Source organism: Chironomus tepperi, unplaced genomic scaffold (genome assembly GCF_022539635.2).
Source record: "Chironomus tepperi strain 1889 unplaced genomic scaffold, CSIRO-AGI_Ctep_v1 contig_177, whole genome shotgun sequence".
Classification (NCBI taxonomy): Eukaryota; Metazoa; Arthropoda; class Insecta; order Diptera; family Chironomidae; genus Chironomus; species Chironomus tepperi.
In genome coordinates this window covers 2,347,339-2,371,577 of record NW_027226299.1, presented here as the reverse complement: position 1 = coordinate 2,371,577, position 24,239 = coordinate 2,347,339, and the positions used below count along the sequence as shown (strand labels likewise).

General features: G+C 32.9%; 2 protein-coding genes across 5 annotated transcripts; one reads left to right on the top strand and one right to left on the bottom strand.

Annotated features, from left to right (window-relative positions):
* The first annotated feature begins 329 nt into the window (after window positions 1-329).
* Window positions 330-20,059, top strand: kon (chondroitin sulfate proteoglycan 4-like protein). 4 transcript variants are annotated; one of them, XM_070639168.1, is made up of 10 exons: window positions 333-422; window positions 4,974-5,102; window positions 5,534-6,120; window positions 11,059-11,255; window positions 11,370-11,842; window positions 11,899-15,044; window positions 15,211-15,486; window positions 15,558-15,923; window positions 15,979-17,552; window positions 17,612-20,059. In XM_070639168.1, exons 3-10 carry the CDS (start codon window positions 6,045-6,047, stop codon window positions 18,602-18,604), a joined length of 7,101 nt encoding a protein of 2,366 aa, XP_070495269.1. In that variant the 5' UTR covers window positions 333-422; window positions 4,974-5,102; window positions 5,534-6,044; the 3' UTR covers window positions 18,605-20,059. The 4 variants fall into 4 exon arrangements, with proteins under 4 accessions (XP_070495272.1, XP_070495269.1, XP_070495271.1 ...); XM_070639170.1 differs by having other exon boundaries at window positions 4,974-5,164; XM_070639169.1 differs by having other exon boundaries at window positions 334-422; window positions 4,977-5,102.
* Window positions 18,861-23,795, bottom strand: grnd (grindelwald). The gene is made up of 3 exons (XM_070639173.1): window positions 23,080-23,795; window positions 20,845-20,889; window positions 18,861-20,762 (listed from the first exon to the last, which is right to left on the bottom strand). The coding sequence occupies exons 1-3, from the start codon at window positions 23,279-23,281 to the stop codon at window positions 20,269-20,271; spliced, it is 741 nt and encodes a 246-aa protein (XP_070495274.1). The 5' UTR covers window positions 23,282-23,795; the 3' UTR covers window positions 18,861-20,268.
* Window positions 23,796-24,239: the final 444 nt, after the last annotated feature.

Below are 24,239 nucleotides of genomic sequence, written 5' to 3'. Positions count from 1 at the left end.
CAAATATCATTAAACACTTCATATAAGAGGCGATTTTGCGACCTAAAAATATAAATCTTCTCTTCCTTTTTCCGCATCATGTTTTCAACGCTTTGTATAAAGCCGGCAAACATGATAGATGATCATATAAATTTTTCTTTTCATTCAAAACGCGAAAATTTCCTCGATCTCTCATGTCTCCCAGTCTCCTCTCAATCAGCTCAAGATCTCTCTCGAAATTCAATTTCCAACAATCAATGAGAATGAAATTTTCTTCAATTGAGAAGGGAAAAAAATTAAGAACATACAGACGATCCCCTTCTTTTCAATTTTTCCGCTCAGTATTGAGTTGATCGTGGTCGCGTTAAAATGTGTCGAGTGGAATCTCCCGAAGATTTTCAAAATTTTTAAGTGGAAATAAGAAAAAATAAAAACAAGAAGAAGTAAAAATTATTTTTGTCACTTTTTTTCCGAAACGGTGTTTCCCTCATGTTTTATCATATCATGTTGATGGCATATACATACATAAATTAGTGAAAATACTAAGTCAGTGTGGAGGAAGAAAGACTTTCTGTTGTTATTTTTATAAAAGAAGATTCTTTAGCTTTTTGTTATTCCTGAAAAGAAATGTAAAAAATCTACAGCGATGATGATGATGATGCGACTGTCTCGAAGCAGACATTTGTGGCAAAATATAATGAAAATATTGTTAATTAGTGAAAGGCTTTGCAAATAAGAAGTCATATATAATTTTTTAGTAAATAAATATAATACACATGAAGTGGATGAAAAGAAGAAGAAATGAGAGTGAGGATTTTCATGGTGAATCTTCTGCACAGCACACGTTTTTTGTTGTTGATGATTCATTTAAATTTATACTACTCAAGATGTTTTCCACTTTCAAGGAAATAAGAAGATTGGGAAAATAGAAACAGTCGAAAGAAAAGATGTCGCAAATTGCGGATTTAGAGCGCATTCTGAACTTAGTTTAAGGAAGTGATCTTTCAAGGGTTTTTAATTCTATCTTCAAGACAGAAGTGCAACAAGATTGTAAGCTTTAAGTTACATTCCGGAAAATTGTAAACATTCGTGATTACTTACTAGATATGTGCTTAGTTCTAAGGACGACTAACCTAGTCCTTTTCAGATTCAATACAAATACTTCTAACTCATCCCTAAAAGACTAACCGTCATTTGTTAACGATTCCTAACTTATTCAGACACTCAGTCAGATCTAACAATAAATTTTCCCCTTTTCATTACCAACTCTTGTTATTAAGATGACTTTCGACCGTAAGAGTCATGAAAATGTGAACATTTGCTAAGTATTTATTTATAAACACACATTAAGTATTCGCAAAGATGCGAAAAAATAGGAGAAAATCTTTTTCTCATTTTTAAATTAGTTCTACTGATTATTCACGCTTAACCATAAAATTAGTAAGCTGAGTTAGCGTATAATTGACTTCTTTTTGATGATATTTACATCATCATATCAAAAAAGAAAATTGAAATTGCGAAAAAATGAATATGTTTATGTGAAAATCTTCTCAAGTGGCTGATCGTCAAATAAAATATGATTTTACGCAATTGCCAATGATAATTTTATGTTGGGCTTGAAGACGATCAAGAGTCAATACATTTAACGATTCTCATTATGCATGCACAGCCGTTTCATCATGTCATATATGCCTTTCCGTTATTATTGTTGAAGAATATCATATTAAATGATGTGGAACCGTCGTCTAAGAAAATAAGACGCTCGTAAGTCTCATATGTGTGTGCCTCATTTTGGCATATCAAAGCGCAAAACAATTCAAACATCACATATATAGGAAAAAATGTATAATTCTCGGAAATATGTCTGTAATAATTTATAAAAAGTGACGTCTTAAACTCCCTCATAAATTTTTCATAGGCATATGCACATACTGTACTGCCATGTATGAGAGATGCCGCCAATGAATATGAGACTAAACAATGACAAATATTGTGTGTAATAAATTGAGACTTTTAATTGAATTTTTGGCGGAGAGTGGAATTTTATTGTCAATTTGTGTGCTCAGTGAACTAATCGATGTGGAACAGCTTCCTGAAAATTAATTATTGACATGATTCATGTGAGAACTTCATTCGAACTGTGACTGGATTAGTTTTCTCCAAAATTGAATTTACGGTCAAGGCTGAGTGGATTTAGAACAAATAATAATTAACGGATGATTTTCTGGATAGTTCAATGTTGGAAGTGAGGTTCATTGGATTTTAATGTAAATGTTTACATTAGAACAGTGAGATAAATTCTGTAATTTGTTGTTTTAAGTATGCAATTTGATTTTTAAGGATGTTTCAGACATGTCCTCTAACTTTGGCAATAAATACAATTTCAGACTTGTCATGCTTATTTTAAATTCACATGAACTACTCAATTTATTAGTCAAATTTATTTCGTAGGAAGTCATATGATGTTGCATTTTGCAGAATTCATTGCCAAAATCGCCAATAGAGCCTTGTAAAAATAATCAAAGTGAAGTCATTCGCTGTATTATTTATGGTAACTCATGTTCTCATGTGATCTTTCTGATTTACTGATTTGTTTATAGCAAAAAAAGTATGAAATGAGGAAAATTAATGTGCAGTAATCAAGATTTTATGAGGAAATTTCGAGTGAGGTCAATAATGTTTGAATGGCTGTGTGTTATTGACTAACTGAAGTCATCATGAAGTTCATCAATTTTGCAAACGCTTGTAGAGCTTGATCCAAATTTGGCAACTTCTACATATTGTCTACACCACTCGTATGTCGTAAGAAATGAATCATTAAGCATTGAGACTCCAAAAATTAATAAAAATCCATAAAAATCTATTAAGACGTTGTCCTCACATGAAAATTAAAAAATTACAGCACTTATCTGGCGCTTATTTCTTTCCTCTCTTATTCTATATTCGGAAGCCTATTCAAAATGATTCATCAACAAAATAAAGTAAACTAACATGAAAAAAAAAGTAAATTGAAAAATCTTCTTCTTATTTATGGCTACAAAGAGTCCTCAAGCGCGCGCGTCTTTTTTCATTTCTATCTATTTATAAATATTTTCATTTTACTTCTTCTTTTCCACTTCCAATATGTACGTATGTTTCACTTAGTGATTCTTTTCTGTGCTGCTTAGTCAGCCAGTCAGTCACTTTCTTCTATGGTCGAATGAAAAAAACGTAGAAATACATAAAAATGCATACAACATAAATGTATAATAATGCAGGCAGCAATTTGTAATGCAAGGGGACATTGATGATCTTTTTTCATGGCTGAATGGATTTCTTACAAATTTACATGTCGACATCCCTGATACAAATTTAATATGATGTACATTTCCTGGTAATCTCTTGCGATCTTTTATTCTTTTCTTTAGTCGGCCTTTCTTTTAATAATAATGCAAAAATATGAAAGAAAGAAAAGCAAATACATTAAAATTACAGCAATTTTCATCTCCATTCACACAAGTGGATTATGAAAGTTTAATGGAAATGGATATGAGTTATTTCAATTGCAGAAATGAAATCATTTGTTCTTATAATGCGCGCTTTTGTTTGACTTTTATTGCTATTTGAAACAAAGTTTAAAGTAAAAAAAAACTAAATTTCAGTATTTTAGAAGAGATTCTTATTCATCAATGCTTATAAACTTCTTTGCTCCGAAATTTATTGTAACTAAATGCTCAAATCATGATCAAATCTGCTATATTAGGCAAGATATGAATGCTCAAACATTTGATATGGGATGTCCATGAAAAAATAAATAAAAAAATCCAATGTCAATGATGAATATTTTCAAATTTTACAAATTCGTTAACATTTGCAAAAACTAAAAGCGTATCCTCAAAAAAGTTGCATGCCGCACTCATTTTCGCATTTATAAGTGCAATGAGTTCTACATAATAATCTCATATTCAGAGACATATTCATCCATATTGCAAGAAAGAAACGAAAGACGATAGAAAGATCACTTCTGATGAACATTATGCAGGGGATTTCCTCTTCATGCAACAAATATCTTCATTTACATTTTATTTTGAATGCATAGAGGAATCTATTAATGGATAACGACAAATGTTTTCAGTCATAAAAATATATAAATTTTCCAGCTTAAGAATGATTTGACACAACACGTTTTGGGAATTTTTATCTACACCAAAAATGAAGAATTTAGAGTGAGATTTGTATTTTGATTCGGAAAGTAGAGTTTTATTTTAAAATATGGAAGAATCTTGATCAGAAATGAGTATGGCTTGAGTTAAGATTCTCAAAGATATAAAATTTGTCTCGAATTTATGTGAATTATGATGCATAAGACTTTTATGGACCGAAATGGATCATATTTTTGAAAAATGGATTTAAATTTATATGATCCAAATTTTTATGGCTGCAAAGAGTTTATTTGTGGTTTTGAGTTAGTCAGCAATTTCTAGAATTTATAAAGTGTTTTGTGACTAGCCTTGTAACATTAATTTCATTCAATAATATTTTTTATAATGCATATCCATCTCATAAACAGCAAAATCTTTATAAACAAGCGTAAAATCAATTAGACACGTCATAAAATCGAGAGAAGTATTCGTAACAGAAAGTATTCAATCAAAAGTTATTAAAATTGCCATCTTCAACCTTTCACGGGATGTAATAAAACATGATGGAAGTGCCGAAAGAGGTGCAAATGACGTGAAGACTTCCACCCGAACAAATTTTTCTTCTCTTTCAATTAAGATTGATACATTTTTAAACTCTTATAAATCTTCATCTTAAATCCATTGGTCTTAATGTGCATTGAAGAATTTTCATCGAAAGAATTTAAATTTCCTCAAAAAAAGAGGGAACCGAAGAAAATCTTTCGTGATCAAATTAATTAATTGGCCGTCATTCTCCTCATAATGCACTTTATCTCAACAATTTCTAATAGAAGAAATAGAAAATAAATTTTCTAATCTTTATGTTCTCTTCAGCAGTTGCTAATTTAAGAGCATTTTTATAGAGACCAAGTCGCATGCAACTCAACAAATAAGACCAATAAAAATTTCATCGGCTACTGTTTTGGCAGCGATCGATGTTTGAAAAACAATTAAGATTAATTGGTAAATTACGCATGGCTGCTATGCCCTTGTGCTAACTGGTGCCGCCTGCGCTCATTTAGATGGTGATTATAATTATATTGCTTTTTAGTGCAGTTTTTATGGTGCTTGATATGATTTTTGTGATCACTTTGAGTTAGGCTGACTTTACTGCAATGTCTAGATCAGTTGTGGGCAATTTCTTATTTCCTGCGACCTACCTTGTTGGTAAATCTCGATCGTAACCCAATCGATAGTTTCCCAGGGCTGCCCACAACTATTCTAGATATTCTAAATTGTAGAATGAATAAGGATTCCATTTAAAATTCGAAGATTCAATAATTAGAATCTAATCAGCCATAAAATTAAACTCCATTTAACTGAACAATCACCATTAAAATGATCGCAGTAGTCATTGCACTTTAAACTATTCTAAGCAATAATTTCCCTACCAGTTAACTCTATTGAACTGCAATTAACGATTAAAGAAGAAAAACAATAACAGAAGCAACATAAAGTGAGTGCATCATTCGACTAGGGGAAGAGATGATGGAAAAAAATACAAAAAATTTTAGTGTGAAACAAATAAACACATAAAATTAAGAGAGGAAGAAAAAAATTGTGTATATGGAAATTATCACATTGAAAATTGAGTTGGATGAGTGAAGTGGTGTTTATGATCAGCAACAGCCGGATGTAAAGAATTCTAATTCTCGATCAACTCTGAATTGTGATAGAGGAAGTGAAAACTTAAAAAAATGTTGTGAAACACAAATTGATGCCCTTTTTAATGTGAAAGGATTACTTAGATGAAAATTGTGCCATAAAATTGGAAGTGCCATAAAAATTGTGATTGCCTCAGAAAAATGTGAAATGTGCTCGTGCCTTGCATAAAAAAGAATTAAGCATAAAGAGACAAAATTAATTGAATTAAAAAAAGAGTTCTTGTTGCCACATGTGCTGAAGATGAATTTGACACAATATTTGCTGCCATTATGGATATTTTTAGGATTAATTTTATCATATGTTGATGCTGTCAAAGGTAATTTAAAGAGATTTTTTTGGATACTTAAGTGTCAATGATTTATTGTTGTTTGATTTTGAACATTCTCTGAGAGACGATTGTGGTTTAATTTTAGGTTCCCAATTCCGAGGGTATTTGCTGCGGAATTAAAATTGATGATGCAATCAAAATCTGAAATTTTAATTAATTAAAGCAATAATTCAATTTCCAACATTATTATCCTCTATAAAAATACGAATCGTAAAGTTTTCTTTTGTTTAATATCAACAATGTTCATTTTATTATCACTGGTTACTGTCTGATGAGTAAGATGAACTACATATAGTGGTTTTCATTATGAATTGCTTGCTTTTTTTCACTTAATTAATTTCACTGATCTCTTTTTTAGAAAATGCAAATTTAACGACTTGATATGAAAAACATTTGTCAAATTAAAATAAATTAAAAATTAGTGACTGTAGGATTGAATGAAAGAAAGTCAGAAAGAGTGACTTATGTAGGATTTAGAGACAGAAACAGATTGCTCTAGTGTAGGAGTGTGAATTTTCATATTTTGTGGATGAACTTTAGTTTGAATTGTTTTGAAAAATGTTTGTTGAATTTATAATTCAATTGACTAGTTCGTTGATCTACATCAGTGGTGGACATTCCATATACCGCGGCACACTAGGTTTCCGCCAAAAATGTTTACAAATGCCATGAATCGGATGTACTTTAAATCACATTTTTTGATTTATTAAAATTATTTATGTGCTAAATTTGTCATTTTGGACAAAAAGTCATCAAAATATTGACACCTGATATCATGAAAATCAGTTATTGAACTACCAAAACAATCCAGAAATACCTAAAAGTCAGGCCAAAACGATGTCATCCAACAAAGGAGCTCATTCAACTTCCATCTATGGGATTAAAATCGACCGATTTTCATATGTCAGTTATTTCCTCCATATTTCATTTTTATGATTCATATGAATCGAGTTCTCAAATAACATGATAATCCAAGGTGAACGAAATGTTGCTTGTAGCTGAAAAATGTTTTTTAGGAAAATATGAAAAAAATAATATTTTTCTTCTCATTTTTTACTCTTCACAATCATAATTTAAAATGTTTTCTGTAAGTTTTCATCTTCTACATGATGATTTCATGAAATCCTTTGACCTCATAAGATATATTTTCATCGGTTCACTTGTTTGCTTTTCTTTTGAAACGAAACTTTCATAATTATTAACACATTTAGAACGTAATTTTGTAATTTAGGTGAAAATGTTAAATGTCACACATGTTAAGAGCATTTGAAGGAGTTTCGAGGGAATATGTGTCAATGAATAAAGCCTGAAGTTGAATCTATATGACTCCGGAGTGCAGTCAAGGGAATTTTTGGGACTTCAAATGTGTGCACCTCCTCCCTCCTTGATGACAATAAGGTTAGGGGGTTAAGTTAAGTAAGAACAGACTGCTAGGACGATTTCAAGCTCCTTTGACAAGTTACTTGCTTTTGGTATGATGGTCATTAATACCGAACGTCTCCAACCTCTGATCTAATTTTTTTGTTTATTTTTTAAGACTAAATTATAATTCTCTTGGGAACAATTCAAGCATAAAACCAGAAAAAAATTATTGTCACAAATTCTCTTAAGTCAAGTTTCTTCCGACATATTTTCAACGCAGAATAATTTTTGCTAATGAAATTCGCAGACATTTTGATAAAAATGTTGTTTCAATTATATCTGCCTAATAGCATTTTCATGTATTTAGGAGACAATTTAAGCCCGAAGACAATTAAGCCTACGCACTTTTTGCTTTAATATCTAAAACAATCTAAAAGTTTTTTTTTGAGTTCGTAAAAATAAAGTCGACAACACAAAACATATCAAAGATCAGTGAACGTAGTCATTATTCCCGAGCGACATAAATGGAGAAAGCTCAGCAAAGTAGTCATGTACATGATATACGGTTCATGGCATTTCCATAATTTATTTGACGACATACTAGTGTACCTCGACACACAGGTTACCCACCACTGCAATATAACCAAGAGTAGATAGAAGGAAAATTCTTAATGAATACAACAAACTCTACATAAACATTGTAACAAGTCTATTCCAAGAAGAACTGAGAATTAAATTAAAAACTTTTTATAACTTCATGAGAATTTTCTTCTTTTAATAATCTTTCCTGAATCATTTTTAATGCAATAAATCATAAACCTTCAGAACCAACATCACAAGCAAAATTCTTCATTTTGCCAGACAAATAGCATAAATTGTTGATCATAAACTCGTCGTCTGATGTAAAAGAGCAAGAAACTCAACATCAAAGGGACATCATGACTGATTATTTATTCTAAAGAACCAATTCGAACATCATTCACACTTGTGTGCGTAATTAAAACCTATGAATAGTCAAATAATGTGACGATGGATGACAAAAAAAATTGAAATTCTAAATATTTTCATCATACAGATGCACACGCACGCAATAGGGAATTTATTAATTACAGCGTTGATGTTTGTTTAGGAAAAATTCACTTTAATGTTGTTTTCTATGCGACGCTGATGCACTTTTTTTAGATCCAAAAATAACAAATTTGTTTTTCATTCTGTGACTTTCATCTCAATTCACCAGAAAATGATGAATTTTCACACGTGGTTCTCAATATCAAGTTTCAAACTGTCGAAATAAAAATCTTTTCAAATCATCACAGCAGTGACTTTGCTAACTTACATGGAAAAATTGATCGGCTTGTTGTTGGCCCACACAAATGTCCCACTGACAATTAGCATCAGCAACAGTAGTAAAATACTCATTTATGAAAATAAAATAACAATTTTAATGGAAATTCTGCGTGAATGTTCAATTTGGGAGATACAGTCAGAATTTTTTCATGATAAATGCAAGATGATCAGCTTTGAAAATAGAAAGAAATGGAAATTTGAGTAAATGCTACTTCTAGCAACCACAAACCCGAATATTACAATTCGGTTACTTACTTACTTATTTCACTGTCCCTATAGATCAATTGTGACGCATAGCCTCCCTCAGATGTTGCCCTATAGCTGGTACAATTCGATTAATTGATCAGAAATCTGACCCCAGACCGGCATGATTCTGGCATGATGTTGGATTGAAGATTGATTAACCGACTTGTGCTATTTTGCAGATGCGATATAATCTTAATGAAATTTTGCGTACCAATTCCAGTCAATTTCCCTACGCATCTGTCATATTTTCTTCATAGTTTTCCATTAGAAGCACTAAAAGAAATTTATTACATACAAATAAATGGCAGTGAAATAAAAACTTGTGAAAATATAACAAGACGACGCATAAATAAAATAAAGTTCTTTTTTTGCCAGGAAGTAGAAATGAAGCGTGGAAAATGTTTTTAGATGAATTTATGTTAATAGGATTTTAAAAAGTCAGGAGAGATGAAAATGTGTGAATGAAACTGTTTATATAATTCTCAGCTTTTAAGTTTTTGTCACTGAATAAGTGTTAGGGATTTTTCCTTTGATGTTGTTGGATATGTATCAAGTAGCACAAAGACTTAGTACTTTGATGACTTTAGTTGTCGTCATAGTAGATTAGAAATGAACAATAAATCATTTTTTTGTCAAAATTGTTGAAACTTTCTGCTAGTTTTGCCGAAAATCATCACTTCTGGTTCAAAGACCCATTTCGCAATTTTTTGATGACTTTTTCATGTCAATAAATTTAATTTTAAATCTTGTTTTCCTCTAATAATGTCCATTAAAATTGTAACGATTTTTACGGTGCGAAAAACTTTTAATACAAAAATATGGACGAAAATTTAGAAATATTTGAAATTTTTTCCACAACTTAAAATGATAATTATTGTAATTTATGCATCTCACGTATTGCTATAAACATCTAAACACACAGATGTTAATACCACCAACGTAATTTATGAAACTCATTTCGGTAATGTTTATGATTTTCTATACTAAGTGAACACTGAGAATGAGATTTGGTATTGTGGCAATAAGTATGAACTTAGGAATGAGGTAGACAGATGTTGGTGGTTCAGATGCTGATTAGAGAGTTGATATATGCTTGATCCAAGCTAGACCAAAGCACTCAATATCGATCAATACAAGATTTTCATGGAAGCCTCATGGCATCCAAGTGGCAATTTTTAATGACATTTAACCTACCTGACTTAGCGACTTGGACATCATATGATAGCCATACTTGGACGATACTTAGGCGCAATTTGGCATGCACTAGACTGTCATGAATTATTTTGTGCAGATCGGGCATTAATTTCGTAAACTTTCAACCTACGATAACAAGATTCTCAATGAGCATTCAATCATTTCTGGCAAGTTTTCATTCCAAAACATCCTCTTCAAATTGATTGAATAAGTTTTGAGTGCTTTATGATTTAAAAATTTCTGTCAGTGAAAATGTAAACGCAAAAATCTCAAAAAGATATTGTGTATAGAAAATAAGAAAAGAAAATTCATTCAGAATAATGTTCAACTTCTCTCAGCAATCATAAGAAGTCATTCACTTAAAAATAGAAAAAATAAGAAAATTTGAGAGATTGAAATTGAGTAAATAGAGTCACGATCGGAGATCCTCTCTGGAAAATCATTTCAGTCTCACAAGAAATCTCAGCATGATCTCAGAGAAATTAAGCAGTAATATTTTGTTCATTTCTTTCATGAAACATCCATCAGCATCATCGTTCAATTGAAACAAAAATAAAAGTATTTTTCCCATGTGGTTTTTCGCTTAAATTCCTTCCTCTTTTTCTGTCTGCGTTGCTTCTCATTGTGATGACGATTATGCAGCATGCCTCAGATTTTCTTTTCTTTTTTTTCGGTAGTTCAAGGTTGCATTTTCTCAATCTCATTCTTCTTTTTTTATGATTCAGATATTCATGCCATAAATTTTTTATAAATTATTATTCCATATGCTTCTTTCAGTATCGTTCTTTGGCGCGAGTCACATTAATATGCCTCTTCAAGAGGCTAAATTATCAACAAATGTACGACTGAAATTTCGTTCTCGACAATCGAATGCGCTGATATTTTTAACATCCGGAAGGACGGATCATTGTCTGTTGACGTTGAACGAAGGAAGAATAAAGTTTCAACTTAAAGTCAATGAATATGAGACGGAGGTTAGTACTTTCAAGTGGATATATCCTGCGATATCATCTGGGATTTAAATTATGTCCCAGAGCTCCAAGTCGACTCGAATCATTACAATATTTAACTTTATCATTCTTTTCCAGCTCTGGTCTCCAAAACAATTCACATTCAACGACTTAATGTGGCATGAAGTTGTCATCATTCGCTACGAAACGAACCTAACTCTTCAAATTGATGAGCATTTTATTCGACGAACTCTACCTGTTGATATTCGAGAACTAAACGTCCATTTTGGAGTTTTCCTAGGTGGAATGATTGGATATACATCCTCATACCTACAAGGAGTCGATAACTTCCGAGGATGCATATCTGATGTCTTTTATAATAATATAAATATTCTTAAACGTGCTAGAGAGAAATCCAATCATGTTGAGACTGAAAGAATAACTTGGAACTGTGCGCCTGAATTTGATGCTGAAAATCATGAAACAATTAGTTTTGTGGATGATCTTGAAGGATTTATGGTTTATAGGAAAGCGTTTGAAGAGAAAAAGATGAGGAATGGAGATGCTTGGTCATTTGATTTTAAGACTATTGAGGAATATGGAGCTTTACTGTAAGTTATTGACCGTCATTAACCTGATTTATATATAAAAATTTCTTTATTTCCAGATACAACCTCGAACAAGCCACCAGATTCGACTATCTAGCTCTCGAAATCATAGATAGTCGACTGAGACTTCTCGTTGGAAAAGGATCAAATGCCGTTGAACTTATTCCAGATAGAAATGTCAGTGATGGGCAATGGCACAGTGTTATTATTGACTATAATCCATCTGAAGTTAAGATCTCTGTCGATGACGTTCTTAACACAGCATCATTTGCTAACGGAAGTTCCAATTATCTTGAACTAGGACAAGAATTTTATATTGGTGGACTAGATTCGGATGCACAAAGGAAACGAGCTACAAATAAAGGTTTTCATGCTAAAGATGCAAGTTTTAAAGGATGTATGAAAAATATTTACATAAATTCGGAATTGATTGGATTTCCAAAAATGAAAATTACTTACGGAACAGCTATTGGTTGTATTTGGAAATATCCATGTATTGATACTTCCCCATGTGTCCTTAGTGCCCGATGTCATCAGCAGGGAATCGATGACTTTATATGCTCTTGTGATCAAAATTTCTGTATCAGAAATGACTATCAACAGCCTTACAAATTATTCACTACTTTTGCACCTCCAGAACATATTCCATTGCTGGAAATCAATCCAATGACAGTTTTAGAGGGTGGCTATATGTTCTTATCTCCAGATTTTGTCAGAGTTGTATTTGAATTCTCAAGATTGAAGCTTCACGAGAGCAATATCCTATTCAACATCACACAGCAACCAAAGTATGGGAAACTGTCAATCCTTGGAAATGGCGAGCACTACAACGAAACTCATTCAAGAATTTTCTCATTGATTGACTTACAGACAGACAAAGTTAAGTACACACATGATGGAAGTGAACACTTTTCAGATCATATGGGTCTTGAGATGCAATTTGGAATGAAAGATAATATTGGAATAATTTTAGAGAAGAGAAAGTTCATGCTACATGTTAATGTCACTCCAGTCAATGACCCACCAGTTCTAAAACTTCCATCCAATAAAATTCTCAGATTAATTCAGGGAATTCCCAAAATATTAGGATCTGATTTATTAACAGCATATGATCCCGACAGCTCGAATAGCTCATTAATATTCACAATTCTCATGAAACCCAGCAGTGAAGGGGAAAATGGAATTTTGGAAGTGAATGGAAAACAAACAGATTCCTTTTCCCAAGAGGATGTCAACAACAAGCTTGTCACCTACCTTGTTAATTCCCACCACACTAAAGATACATTTTTCGACATAAGTCTACAAGTTTCTGATGGAATTGAGACAAGTAGCTCTGAAACTCTTCAAGTTTCTGTTCAGCCACTCCAACTTCGAATGATGAATAACACAGGACTTGTCATGATTCATAAATCTCCATCATTAATTACACCATCCAATCTCTCATTTACAACAAATTCCGATGACGATAATCTTGATGTGAGGTTTGATATAACAAGGCAGCCGCATCACGGTGTCATACAAAAGCTACGTTCAGTTGACTCATCATGGATTTCTGTTGAGACTTTTACGAGCAATCAACTGCAGTTGGGGCAGATTCGTTATCATCACACGTCTCAGGAGTTTCCGCATTTTGATGAATTTAAATTTACAGCTACACTTGGGCCAGTCAAGTCATCAGTTTATGATTTTAGAATCACATTTACAAAGCTGAGGATTGGCATTCAAAAGCATCAAAATAAAGTCATAAATGGAACTAAAGATACAGTTATAGACAATGAATGTTTATATCATCAAACAACTCCGATTCCGACATTTTCAAGAACAATAATCTACACATTAGTGGCTGTTCCAAGATTTGGAATACTCTATGTTGCTGGCTATGATGGATCTGCAAAAGCTGGTGACTCATTTACTCAGCATGACATCGATGAACGACGCATTCGATACAAAACATTTAGAACTTCCTATTCATCATTTGTTGATGACATTGAATTCATTGTGACGGTACCAGAATGTGAAGATATCATCGGTTCCATTAAAATTATTTACAATCCAGATGAAAATTTAGCAAAAACATTGACATATCAGAGAAAAGACAAATTGTATGTAAATGAAGGTGAACGGACTGCAATATCCAGAATTCATTTTGATGTGCTGCTTAATAAATTTAATTTTCTGTCATTTAACCTGACACATTCACCGAGTCATGGGGATTTGTGTCTCATAAATAATGAATATAAGGCGAGAATTGAGACTTTTCAACTTGAGAATTTATACCTTGGGGATGTCTTTTACTGTCATGATGATTCTGAGTCAAATGAAGATTCGATGAAAATTTTAATAACTTCAGACAGTCAAACAGACTTCCAGTATGTTAGTGAGATAGCTATCGACATTTATCTCCAAAATGACAATCCTCCAGTTAGGCAAATCGACAAGAAGTTCCCAATTGTTCGAGGAGATTCCAAAATTATTACATCTGCTGAATTAAAATACTCAGATCCTGATATTGATTCTAGAACTGCTGATATTATTTACAGAAACATCCAGTCAACGAATGGTGAAATTATGATTGGCGGAATTACAGCACTTTCATTCAATCAAGATGATGTTGATCACATGCGAGTGTACTTCAATCATTCAGGCGATGATTATGGACGAGTTAATTTTATAGTCACAGATGGAACTTTTGATGTTCCAGGAATGCTTGAAGTCGAAGCTTCAGATCCATTCTTAAAGATTCGAGAAGTAAATGCTTCAATTGTTCGTGAAGGAAATCATGTGCCAATAACACTTGAAGATTTGAGCATTGAAACCAATTTGAATGTCAAACCTGATCAAATTGAATATAAAATCATTGAGGATCCAAGTCATGGAGTTCTTAAGCAATTCCGCAAAAAATACAACCTTACTTATACAGGCAGATATAATAACACAACGTCCATAAAGAATTTTACACAAGCTGAAGTCGAGAAAGAAAGAATTGCGTATGTAAATACTGAGGTAGCTTCAATGGATAGATTCAAGTATCGAGTTACAGCTAAGGGTGTGTGGACAGAAGGTGAATTACTTATCAGAATATATCCAACTGCATATTGGGAGCCATTAAACATTAAACGTAATCAGACACTTTATGTGGAAGAGTCAACGAGTGTCACAATATCAAGAGATGTGCTGGAAATCGGACACCCAAATATTTCTCCTGGTAAGTGACTGCACGTGTGCTTAATATCTCAATTATTTCATCAAAACAACTCAAATTGCATCCAATCTATCCAAAAAATCTAAATTGTGTTTTAAAAACAATCAGTTCCACTATCCAAACAATTAATCCATTGTTTATTTCTTCCTTTCTCTCATTTCAATGTCAGGCGATATCACATACTTAGTAACAACATCACCACAACATGGATATTTGGAAATTCAATCAATAACATCAGACGATGAGTACAATTCGAAAGTCTTTGATCAATCGACAATAAATTCGGAGAAAATGTTCTACATACAAGCTGGTGTTAATCAGTCATCAGATTATTTCATGTTTGACGTTACGAATGGAATATATTGGTTGAGAGATTTGATTCTGAAGATTGTAATCATACCTGAGAATTTATATGTGAAGACAGCGAAATTGTTTGTGGAAGAAGGTAAGTCTGGGTCTGTTATACAGTAGGCATAGGCAGAAAATTGACGATTCTCTGATTTTTAACTCTAACAGGCAAGTCAGTAAAGCTCACACCCGAGCACATGACACCATACTCAGAATACTATGTAGGGAAGATCATCGAGTACAAGATCTTAGAACTTCCTCGATTTGGTTCTATAAAATCTGGAAAATCATCAAAGATCAACAGATTCACTCAAAAGCAACTTGAAGCTAATGTTGTCCAATACATCCATAGTGGAAGTGAGGATCACTTTGACAGCATGCGATTGATTGCTTATGCGAAAAATAAGGAAAGTTTGCCATTTGAACTGTTTATTGAGATTCAACCAGTGAATGATGAAGTTCCAGCTGTTGTGACTAACACTGGATTGCAGATGTGGATTGGTGGAAAGTCTGTGCTCAAGAATACCGACTTAAGTAAGTTCCTTTGATATTTTATAAACTGCTTAATACTTAAATTCATCCTTTACAGTGGTTCAAGATTATGATACTCCACCAGACAATCTAACATACTACATCCAACATCTCTCAGGTGGATATTTAAGCTACAAGAACTTTTTCAATAGAAAAATCCACAATTTTACCCAAGAAGATATAAATCGTGAATTGATCTATTTTATCAATGACTACAACACCCAAAGTGGTCAAATGGGACAAGTCGTGTTCTACGTAACTGATGGAATACACAATACTAGTGAACAGATACTCTATGTCACCAGCAATCCTGTGGTTTTGGAAGTAGATAAAAATGAGTTCCTTCATGTCTTTCCATTAACGCGGAAACAAATTTTACCTGATCAGCTATTTTATAAGTGCTCCGATGTTGACCGCGAAATTAAGTATCAAATAACAGTTATGCCACAAATTGGAAAGATAATCCGCGAAGATACATCATTGGGAATTACGAATGAGGTTCAAGAATTCACACAAGATGACATCGAAAATGGAAGAATTTTTTATGAGCATACATCTCCAATGGTTGAACTTCGTACGAATGACTCATTCTTCTTTGACGTCAAAGCACTTTTTGCACCGTCATTAATTGATCAGGCATTCAATATTGAGATTTCTGTATCGTCTGGTGGACTTTTGAAATTTTTACCAAACATTCGAATTGTTGTCGATGAAGGTGACTTGGCGCCAATTCATCTTGATTTGTCACGAGTTTTAGAGTATTTGGAAACTCGTGTGGCTATTCAGTCACCAGAGCTGTATGTCGAAACTTATCAACCATCTCATGGATACATAAAAACCATGGATTCAAGAAAAGACATCAATAAATTCAGCTTGATTGACTTCAATAGCAATAAAGTTTATTATCAGCATGATCATTCAGACACAGTTGAAGACAAGATTTCAATGGCTGTCTATCTTCTTGTTGGAAATATTTTCTTATGCAATATAACAATTCCAGTCACAATTAATCCTTTAAATGATCAGCCATTCTATTTAATCACAACATCACCAAGGATATCAGTCATTGAAGGTGAAAATAAGACAATCACGAATGCAGACTTGCTGACTGAAGATGCTGATACAGCACCAGATGGAATCATTTATGAAATAATAAGCAATCCAATGCATGGAATGCTGCAAAAGATTTCTGATGAAGGATATGTTCAAAATATTATTTCGTATGGAAATCAATTTACACAGGCAGACATCAATGATCGTAGAATTATTTACACACATTCAGGAAGTCCTGAATCAACAACCTTTACATTTAAGGTATCAGATGGGGAGTTCAAGCCAGCGTATGAAACTTTTGCGATTAAAATTCTTCCAATTCAAATCTTTCCAAGTGTAATGGCTAAACCGTTGTCAGTTCCTCAAGGATCCAATATTGGGAACTTATCAATTGATCATGTATCGATTGAGACTAATGTACAGAAGAGTCGATTAATTTACAATATCACAAAGCTTCCAATTGGTGGAATTTTAAATAACAATAATAAGCAGATCTTTAGATTCAATCAACGACAGTTAGAAGATGGAATCATTCAGTATGTCCAAAATGATATGACAAGAAGTAACGATTCTTTTCAGGTAAGTTACCTTTTTCTCATAATTAAGTTCCTCAAATTATAATTCAATTCAATCCACAGGTCAATGCTTACATCCCTGATTCATCGTCATCACTTCTGGTCGACATCCTTATTGTTGTCGAGCCATTTATTCAAATAGTGCCAGTAACAGTTACACCAAGTAACAAAGTAAGACTGATGTCAACTTTTGTGCCAGACAATCCAACACAACTGAAACTTAATCGCTATAATCCAAAGATTGTGATCTCCAGAAAGCCACAGTTTGGGAAATTAAGGAAAATTCGTAGAAGTACTGGTGATGTTGAGAATGTGAATGATAAGGATGTGACGTCGTTTACTTTTAAGGAAATGAAAAGTGGAATAATCTATTATGTAGCTAGGAAATTTCCACCTGGATTTAATGGAATCAACGACACATTTGAATACATTTTAACGACAAAAACAGCACAACCAGCTCAAGGTGTTGTTGTTGTTGAGATTCAGTCACCAAATCGTGCTGGTGAAGATTATGTTCCTGAAGTTCCAGCACCTGACTTGGCATTCTTACCATTTGATGTAATGTGTCTACTTGCAATTCTTTTTGGAATCATTCTATTCCTCATACTCATCATATTGATCATTAAATGCCGACCAAGCAAGAAAGCCAAGAAAGATCCAGCAAAGGACAATCCACCTCACCTACCTCGACCGCCTGACTTTATAACAATGAATAATACTCGAAGTATGTACACTCCGTCTGACAACGAGTCACTTCCAATAACACAGTCATCAACACCATTACCAGTACTTAGTAATGTGCCGCACTGTAAAATAATATCAATAGGTCAGTTAGACATTCAAGATTCAGATCCTGAAGATATGATTGATATGCGTGAAGATGCACGAGAACAAATGTTGAGAGGATATGGATACAGTGAAGGTCCTGAAAGCTGGACATCATCTTTGGGTGATATGGGAACAATTCCTGAAGTCAGTTACTCATCCATTGCTCAACCTCAACATATTCCACCAAAAATCAATCCACTACTGAGGAGGAATCAATATTGGGTGTAGGGTATGATATGTCATATGATTAAAGTAGTTTTAAGACTAAGCAAGAGAAATTGCTGTAAATAATGTAAAGATTTTGGAATTAGAGAGTAATTTTTTACTTTTCATGTGTGCCTTAATTAGTTTATATTTTTAAAAATTTACCCAATGGCCTAGACTATAGTATAAAGCTACTATGGTCCATTTAGTTAGTATAGTAACTGAAATAAATCAAAACTAATGCATTTGAGTGAGAAATTAAATTTCTTCTTAGGAAAAATAATGAATTTATTGCTAAATGAAATGAATTAAATTCACTTAATTATTAAGGAATGGTAAACAACATTTTTTTTGTAAAATCATATCAATTTGTATCTTAATTCTAAACAATTTTTTTGTAAAAGAACATTAAATATTAAGAAGTACTTCATTTTTTCTCCATCAAATCAAAGCTCGAAGTCGACTCAGTGCTTTCCAAACCTTTTAGTGCCACGGTACTCCTTGGTGGTAAGCCACGATCGAAATTGTTTACGGCATTCAATCAGTAGCATTTCCAATAAATTTTGTTGGCACACAGTTTGGACAACACTGCCTTAGCTTGACTTAATAGAAAATTTGAGTCGACTTCGAGCTCTGCGATATATTTAAGACATCTGCACTTCATGAAGATTGTAACTCTTGATAATTAAGTACAGGAGTCTTACATGATACAGTAAAATTGTATTTAAACAGTTAACAGCCTTAAGGACAGAATACTTCAATATTTTTTAACAATTTTGTATAAAAGACTCATGATAGAGTTAACATTTTTTATAAAAAGAATAATTTAGAGTTCGTCCAAAAGTGCAGGCTTACAGACAAAAAATGCAGTCTGTATCATTGGACGAACTATAAGGTACAGCCGAAAACTGCAGGTTTGTGCATCTAAAACATAGAAATGCAGACCTGCAGTTTTTGGCTGAACTCTAAAATAAATCAAAAATAATCATTCAAAAATCCTATGGACGGACAGTAGTTTTGTGGCTATCAATACTTATAGCATAATTTTACAAAATGTGCGAGTCTTAATATCCTTACTACTCTAGCTCATGCTAGGAATCAACCTTAAATACCTTTAATTGACATGACAATTGCACATCAACCTTGAAATATGTACACAAGCACACAATCAAAATCAATAAATCGATAGTCATTAAGGATCCCTATAATCATATCAGCATGATTCATCATCACATAAATCCACGATAGTAAAGTATAAACACTTATTTCATGAGCATTAAAAATTCATTCAACAATACTTTGTGTCTGTAAATTGTCCCTTATTAATATTCAATCTACAGACAATTGACATAAAAGTGTAAAAAAAATCGATAAGGAATTTATCTGTTGACAGAATAAATAGCTTAAGCACTAAGTATGTAATGTGGAATGGATGACTTAATAAAGAAGGAAAGAAAAGAATAATTAAAATAACTTAAATTAATGTTTTGTTTATCTTCATACTATTAAATACTTTGTTATGTCGTGAAAACATTCGACATGATTTTATTTTATGTGGACGGCAGGGTCTGAAGTTTAATGGGATTTCGAGTAGAGTGTCAATGAACTTGACAAATTTTGAGCATTTATTTCATCAAATCGTTGTAACATTCCCACTTGATTCCAACCCTGAATGGACGGTATGAAGATCAAAACTTACTAATAGTGATGTATATGCCCATATTGACCTTCCCAATTGTGCTAGAACGTAGTTTCAATTTAGGCTTCTCAGTGACTGGTGTCAACTGAAGTCCTCGATTATCATAAGAATAATCAGCTGCTACAGTTGCACTGGTTGTGAGTGTATCTTCAGCTGGATATCTTGTCGATACTGGCGTACTTACTGTTTTGGCTTCATACTCTGTTCCTGTGACAGTAAAAATACTTGATGAACGATTCAAGTTGTGATTATTGTTTTGTTGATTTTGTGCCTTAATCCGTAATCTTGGACTGGCTGTTTGTGGATTAGCTATCGTCATTGGTTCCACTGGTTTGACATTCTTCTCTGGTTTCTTAATTGAAGGCATTAAGTTTCTGCAGATTCTGAATAATTTCTTTCCATTTATTGCCATAAAGAGTATCAAGAGGATCACAACAAGCACAAATGTTACGGTAAGGTAAAGTCTAAGATTCTTTATTTCCGCTAAAATAATTAGAAATGAGAACAAAAGAAGCAAAGCATTAACGGAAATATTTCAATATTTTCAATGTTCCAAGCAATTTACCGTCATAAACCGATAGTCTTACATAGCTACGATCGTGGAGATAATCTAGATGTAAATAAAAGAAACAAAAGAAAAATATTTTGCTTCGTGAGTATTTTTTTTTCTCTAGCTTCACATGCATTTCCGTGTGTGTAGGCTGATGTTTATGAGAAATGAGATTTGTTCAGTGACTTCTTATATAACAGACAAGCATAATTTGCGAGTACAGAAGCTTAGCAAGCAAATTACTGCAAATTTGTTGACATTTTCTTGTGAATTCTTTTATTTTACTGTTTACATGAGTTTACTGTTGATTCTGCAAGTTTTTTGGATGGGGAATTTTATGAATGAAATTTTAATGACTGTCTGTAGAGATATGGCATTGAGGTTACTAAAAAGGAAAGGTTTCTAGCTGACTTTTAGGTTGCCACTAGCTCGTGGATGACCAAAGAACTATTAAAAGGAAGCTGACAATAGAATCAGCTTTAGGAACTACTGAAGGAGGCCATGGATCACAATTGATCTGTACAGCCGTCAAATAAGTAAGTACAAGTTGACTAAAACAATAAAGGATCTTCCAAATTTCTACGATGCGAACAAACATATTCAGGAATATCAGAAGTTATGAACCGGTTCCAGTAAATCTTAAAGCATTCCTCATTAAAAAAGCAAACAATCAAAATTTAATTAATTCCCAATAAGCACCAACTTATTTCTCAGATGACTAAACCTCCAAAAAGTTATATAAAAACAGTGATTCATCCACTAAATCTTATCTCGCGAATTGTTTGTTTTTTTACAGTCACGTATTGTCATCGAGCAATGTAAAGAGTCATAAATTTCTAAGATACAACAAACATGTGTTTTCAAAAAATAATTACAGATGTCCATTAGCAATAAATATCTCAGATTTATTTGAATAAGCTTGGTGGACTGATGATTATTGTAATTTAAATGTTAAACGCAAAATTGTTGGGTGTTAAACATTAATATTTAATTAGAATACTTAGTTGAGCATGCAATAAAAGTAATTGTTTGATGGATGTTAATTATACTACAGAAACAGTTGTTTATTTAAATGTCGAAGATGGTGTAGATCAGTGTAGATTTTTTAATTAGTTTGGGCAACTAGAATTTGACTTTTGTGTATAGACTACAAAGAACTGTGAACCCTCAGTAAGAGTTGTTGAGTGTTTAAGCAAGTGGTGGCAAACCTATTATTTTTTGGGGGACACTTCGGTGGTAAGTCATGACCGAACCTTAAACAAGGACCACCTATCCAAGTGACAACCTATCACTGGTCTAAGACTTGAAAGTCAATGTATGTTAGGAATTGGAAGGTTAAAAGTTTAATCTATTTTTTCCACTAAGGGAAATTGTCACGATAAACTTACAATAAACTATAGAAATTCCTATACATTTACACCTGGGAAAAACCCATAGATATATGTAAAACGCTTATAAAATAATTATATAGCACGTACATGAATAATACATTCTCTAAAAAGCAAATTCCAAGACAGAGCCGTTTTACAATCTTTAACTTATGAACACCTTATAGATTAATATTCAGAAATTTGAAGATTTTTCTCAGAAACTTCACAACTTACATCTACAAAACCCAACATTGCATAATATCCTACGAAAATAATATTTTCATCACACTCACTACCTATTCTACTTGTTCTAATTCCGATATATATTCGATAACAAAATCGCCAAACACGCCGACATTGACTATGTCAATAACACAATCAGTTCTACAAATGTAGTATAGCGTACTTTACATGCAATAATTTTTGTTCTCATATTTCCCATCCAAACTTCATATTTCATTTCCCAATTGCATTTTTAATGATTGCATTAAAATTTCGCTTGTGCTCACTCACGTGAGTCCATCAGCAGAAAGTAAATAAATAAATTTGTGCTTCAGCAATTTTAACAAATTAAATAGTCACTAAGAAAGTCGAAAAATTTGTTTCACATACTAATGCTAAGTATTGCCTCAAAAATGTAAATATTTGAAAGTTTATATACTTTGTCGTTTTCCCGATCAGCACAAATTATTCATGACAGTTAAGTGGTTGATGTATGACGTTCAAGTTTCAATTTTTATGTTAACTGTCACTTGAATGTCTTGTGACTGCAACCTGACTGCTATGAATTACGTGTGCAGATCGGGATCAACTGCTACAACTTGACCATCGAAGTCTTACATAAACACCTGACACACACACAAATCAACAAGTTACTCACTTTGACACTCATTAATGCACGACTGTCGATCAAAATTGTTATTCTTCTCATCACAAATGGGCTCACAACTTTCACAGTCATTATGGAAATTTGAGCAAAATTCATAAATTTCACAAGTTTTTGAGCCGCATCGAGCACCGCCTATGCTAAGAGCTGTAAAGGCAGATGAACCCAGCGGTATTGTTGAGACTAATGGGAGCATGTTAAAAAGTCTTGCTTTGATTGTCTTTTAATAATGAGTAAGTCACAAAATATCACGTAATTTCTACAAAACTAAAACACTTGATTGCTTTATCAGCTTAATTACGGTAAAAGTTTTCTTTTCGTACGAAAACTTTGTTTCATCACAAAAGTTTATGTGCTTGCGCGTCTATTGAAGAGCTATGACTCATCGATGTTGATACAAAACAACAAGCTAAAAATGAACAACCAAAATCACGGCCAATACGTTTTCTCTTCAACACAACAGCTTTTGGTTCTCTTCTTTTCTTATGCCAAAAACCAGTTTCTTCTCTTCACAAAAGAACTTTTTCTAGTGAAATTCAACAATACTGTAACTAATGATGATCACAACTTAATGAGATTTAATTACTTAAATTTACTTATTACTAATCTCTGATTCTGTGTATCGAATACTTTTCAACAATTAATCAAAGTTACAAAAAAATTTATTCAACAGGTAAATTTGCGAGATATTTTCTACTTTTGATCCAACTCGCAGCACCAACACGAAATGACTAAATAACATTCTGTATTGTGTGGTTTGAAAGCGGTATGTGAAGGCAAAATACATGACGTGGGTTTGTATAGTTGTTGTGGAGTGTTTGTTGCTGCATATTTCTATGTCTATGTTGTTATAAGTATGTTGCAGCTTATGAAATGAAGACTCTTGTCGGATTAATGTCTTGTGTCTAAATTAATCTTCGACGATGCAGGATCTAGGGCAGTGGTAGGCAATCTTTTATTTTTTCCCGACACAAACTGTGAATTTTGAGTTTAGGCACAGTAGTGTACCGCGACAAACAAGCTGACTACCACTGATCTAGAGCCATCTAAAAGCCCTTAGTTTTTGAACTAAATTACCAAGCGGTCCCTAACAATAGTGGTAGTTGGTGCTTCGTCAGCGATAAAGTCAGCTGGTGTCTAGCCAGCAATAGAGG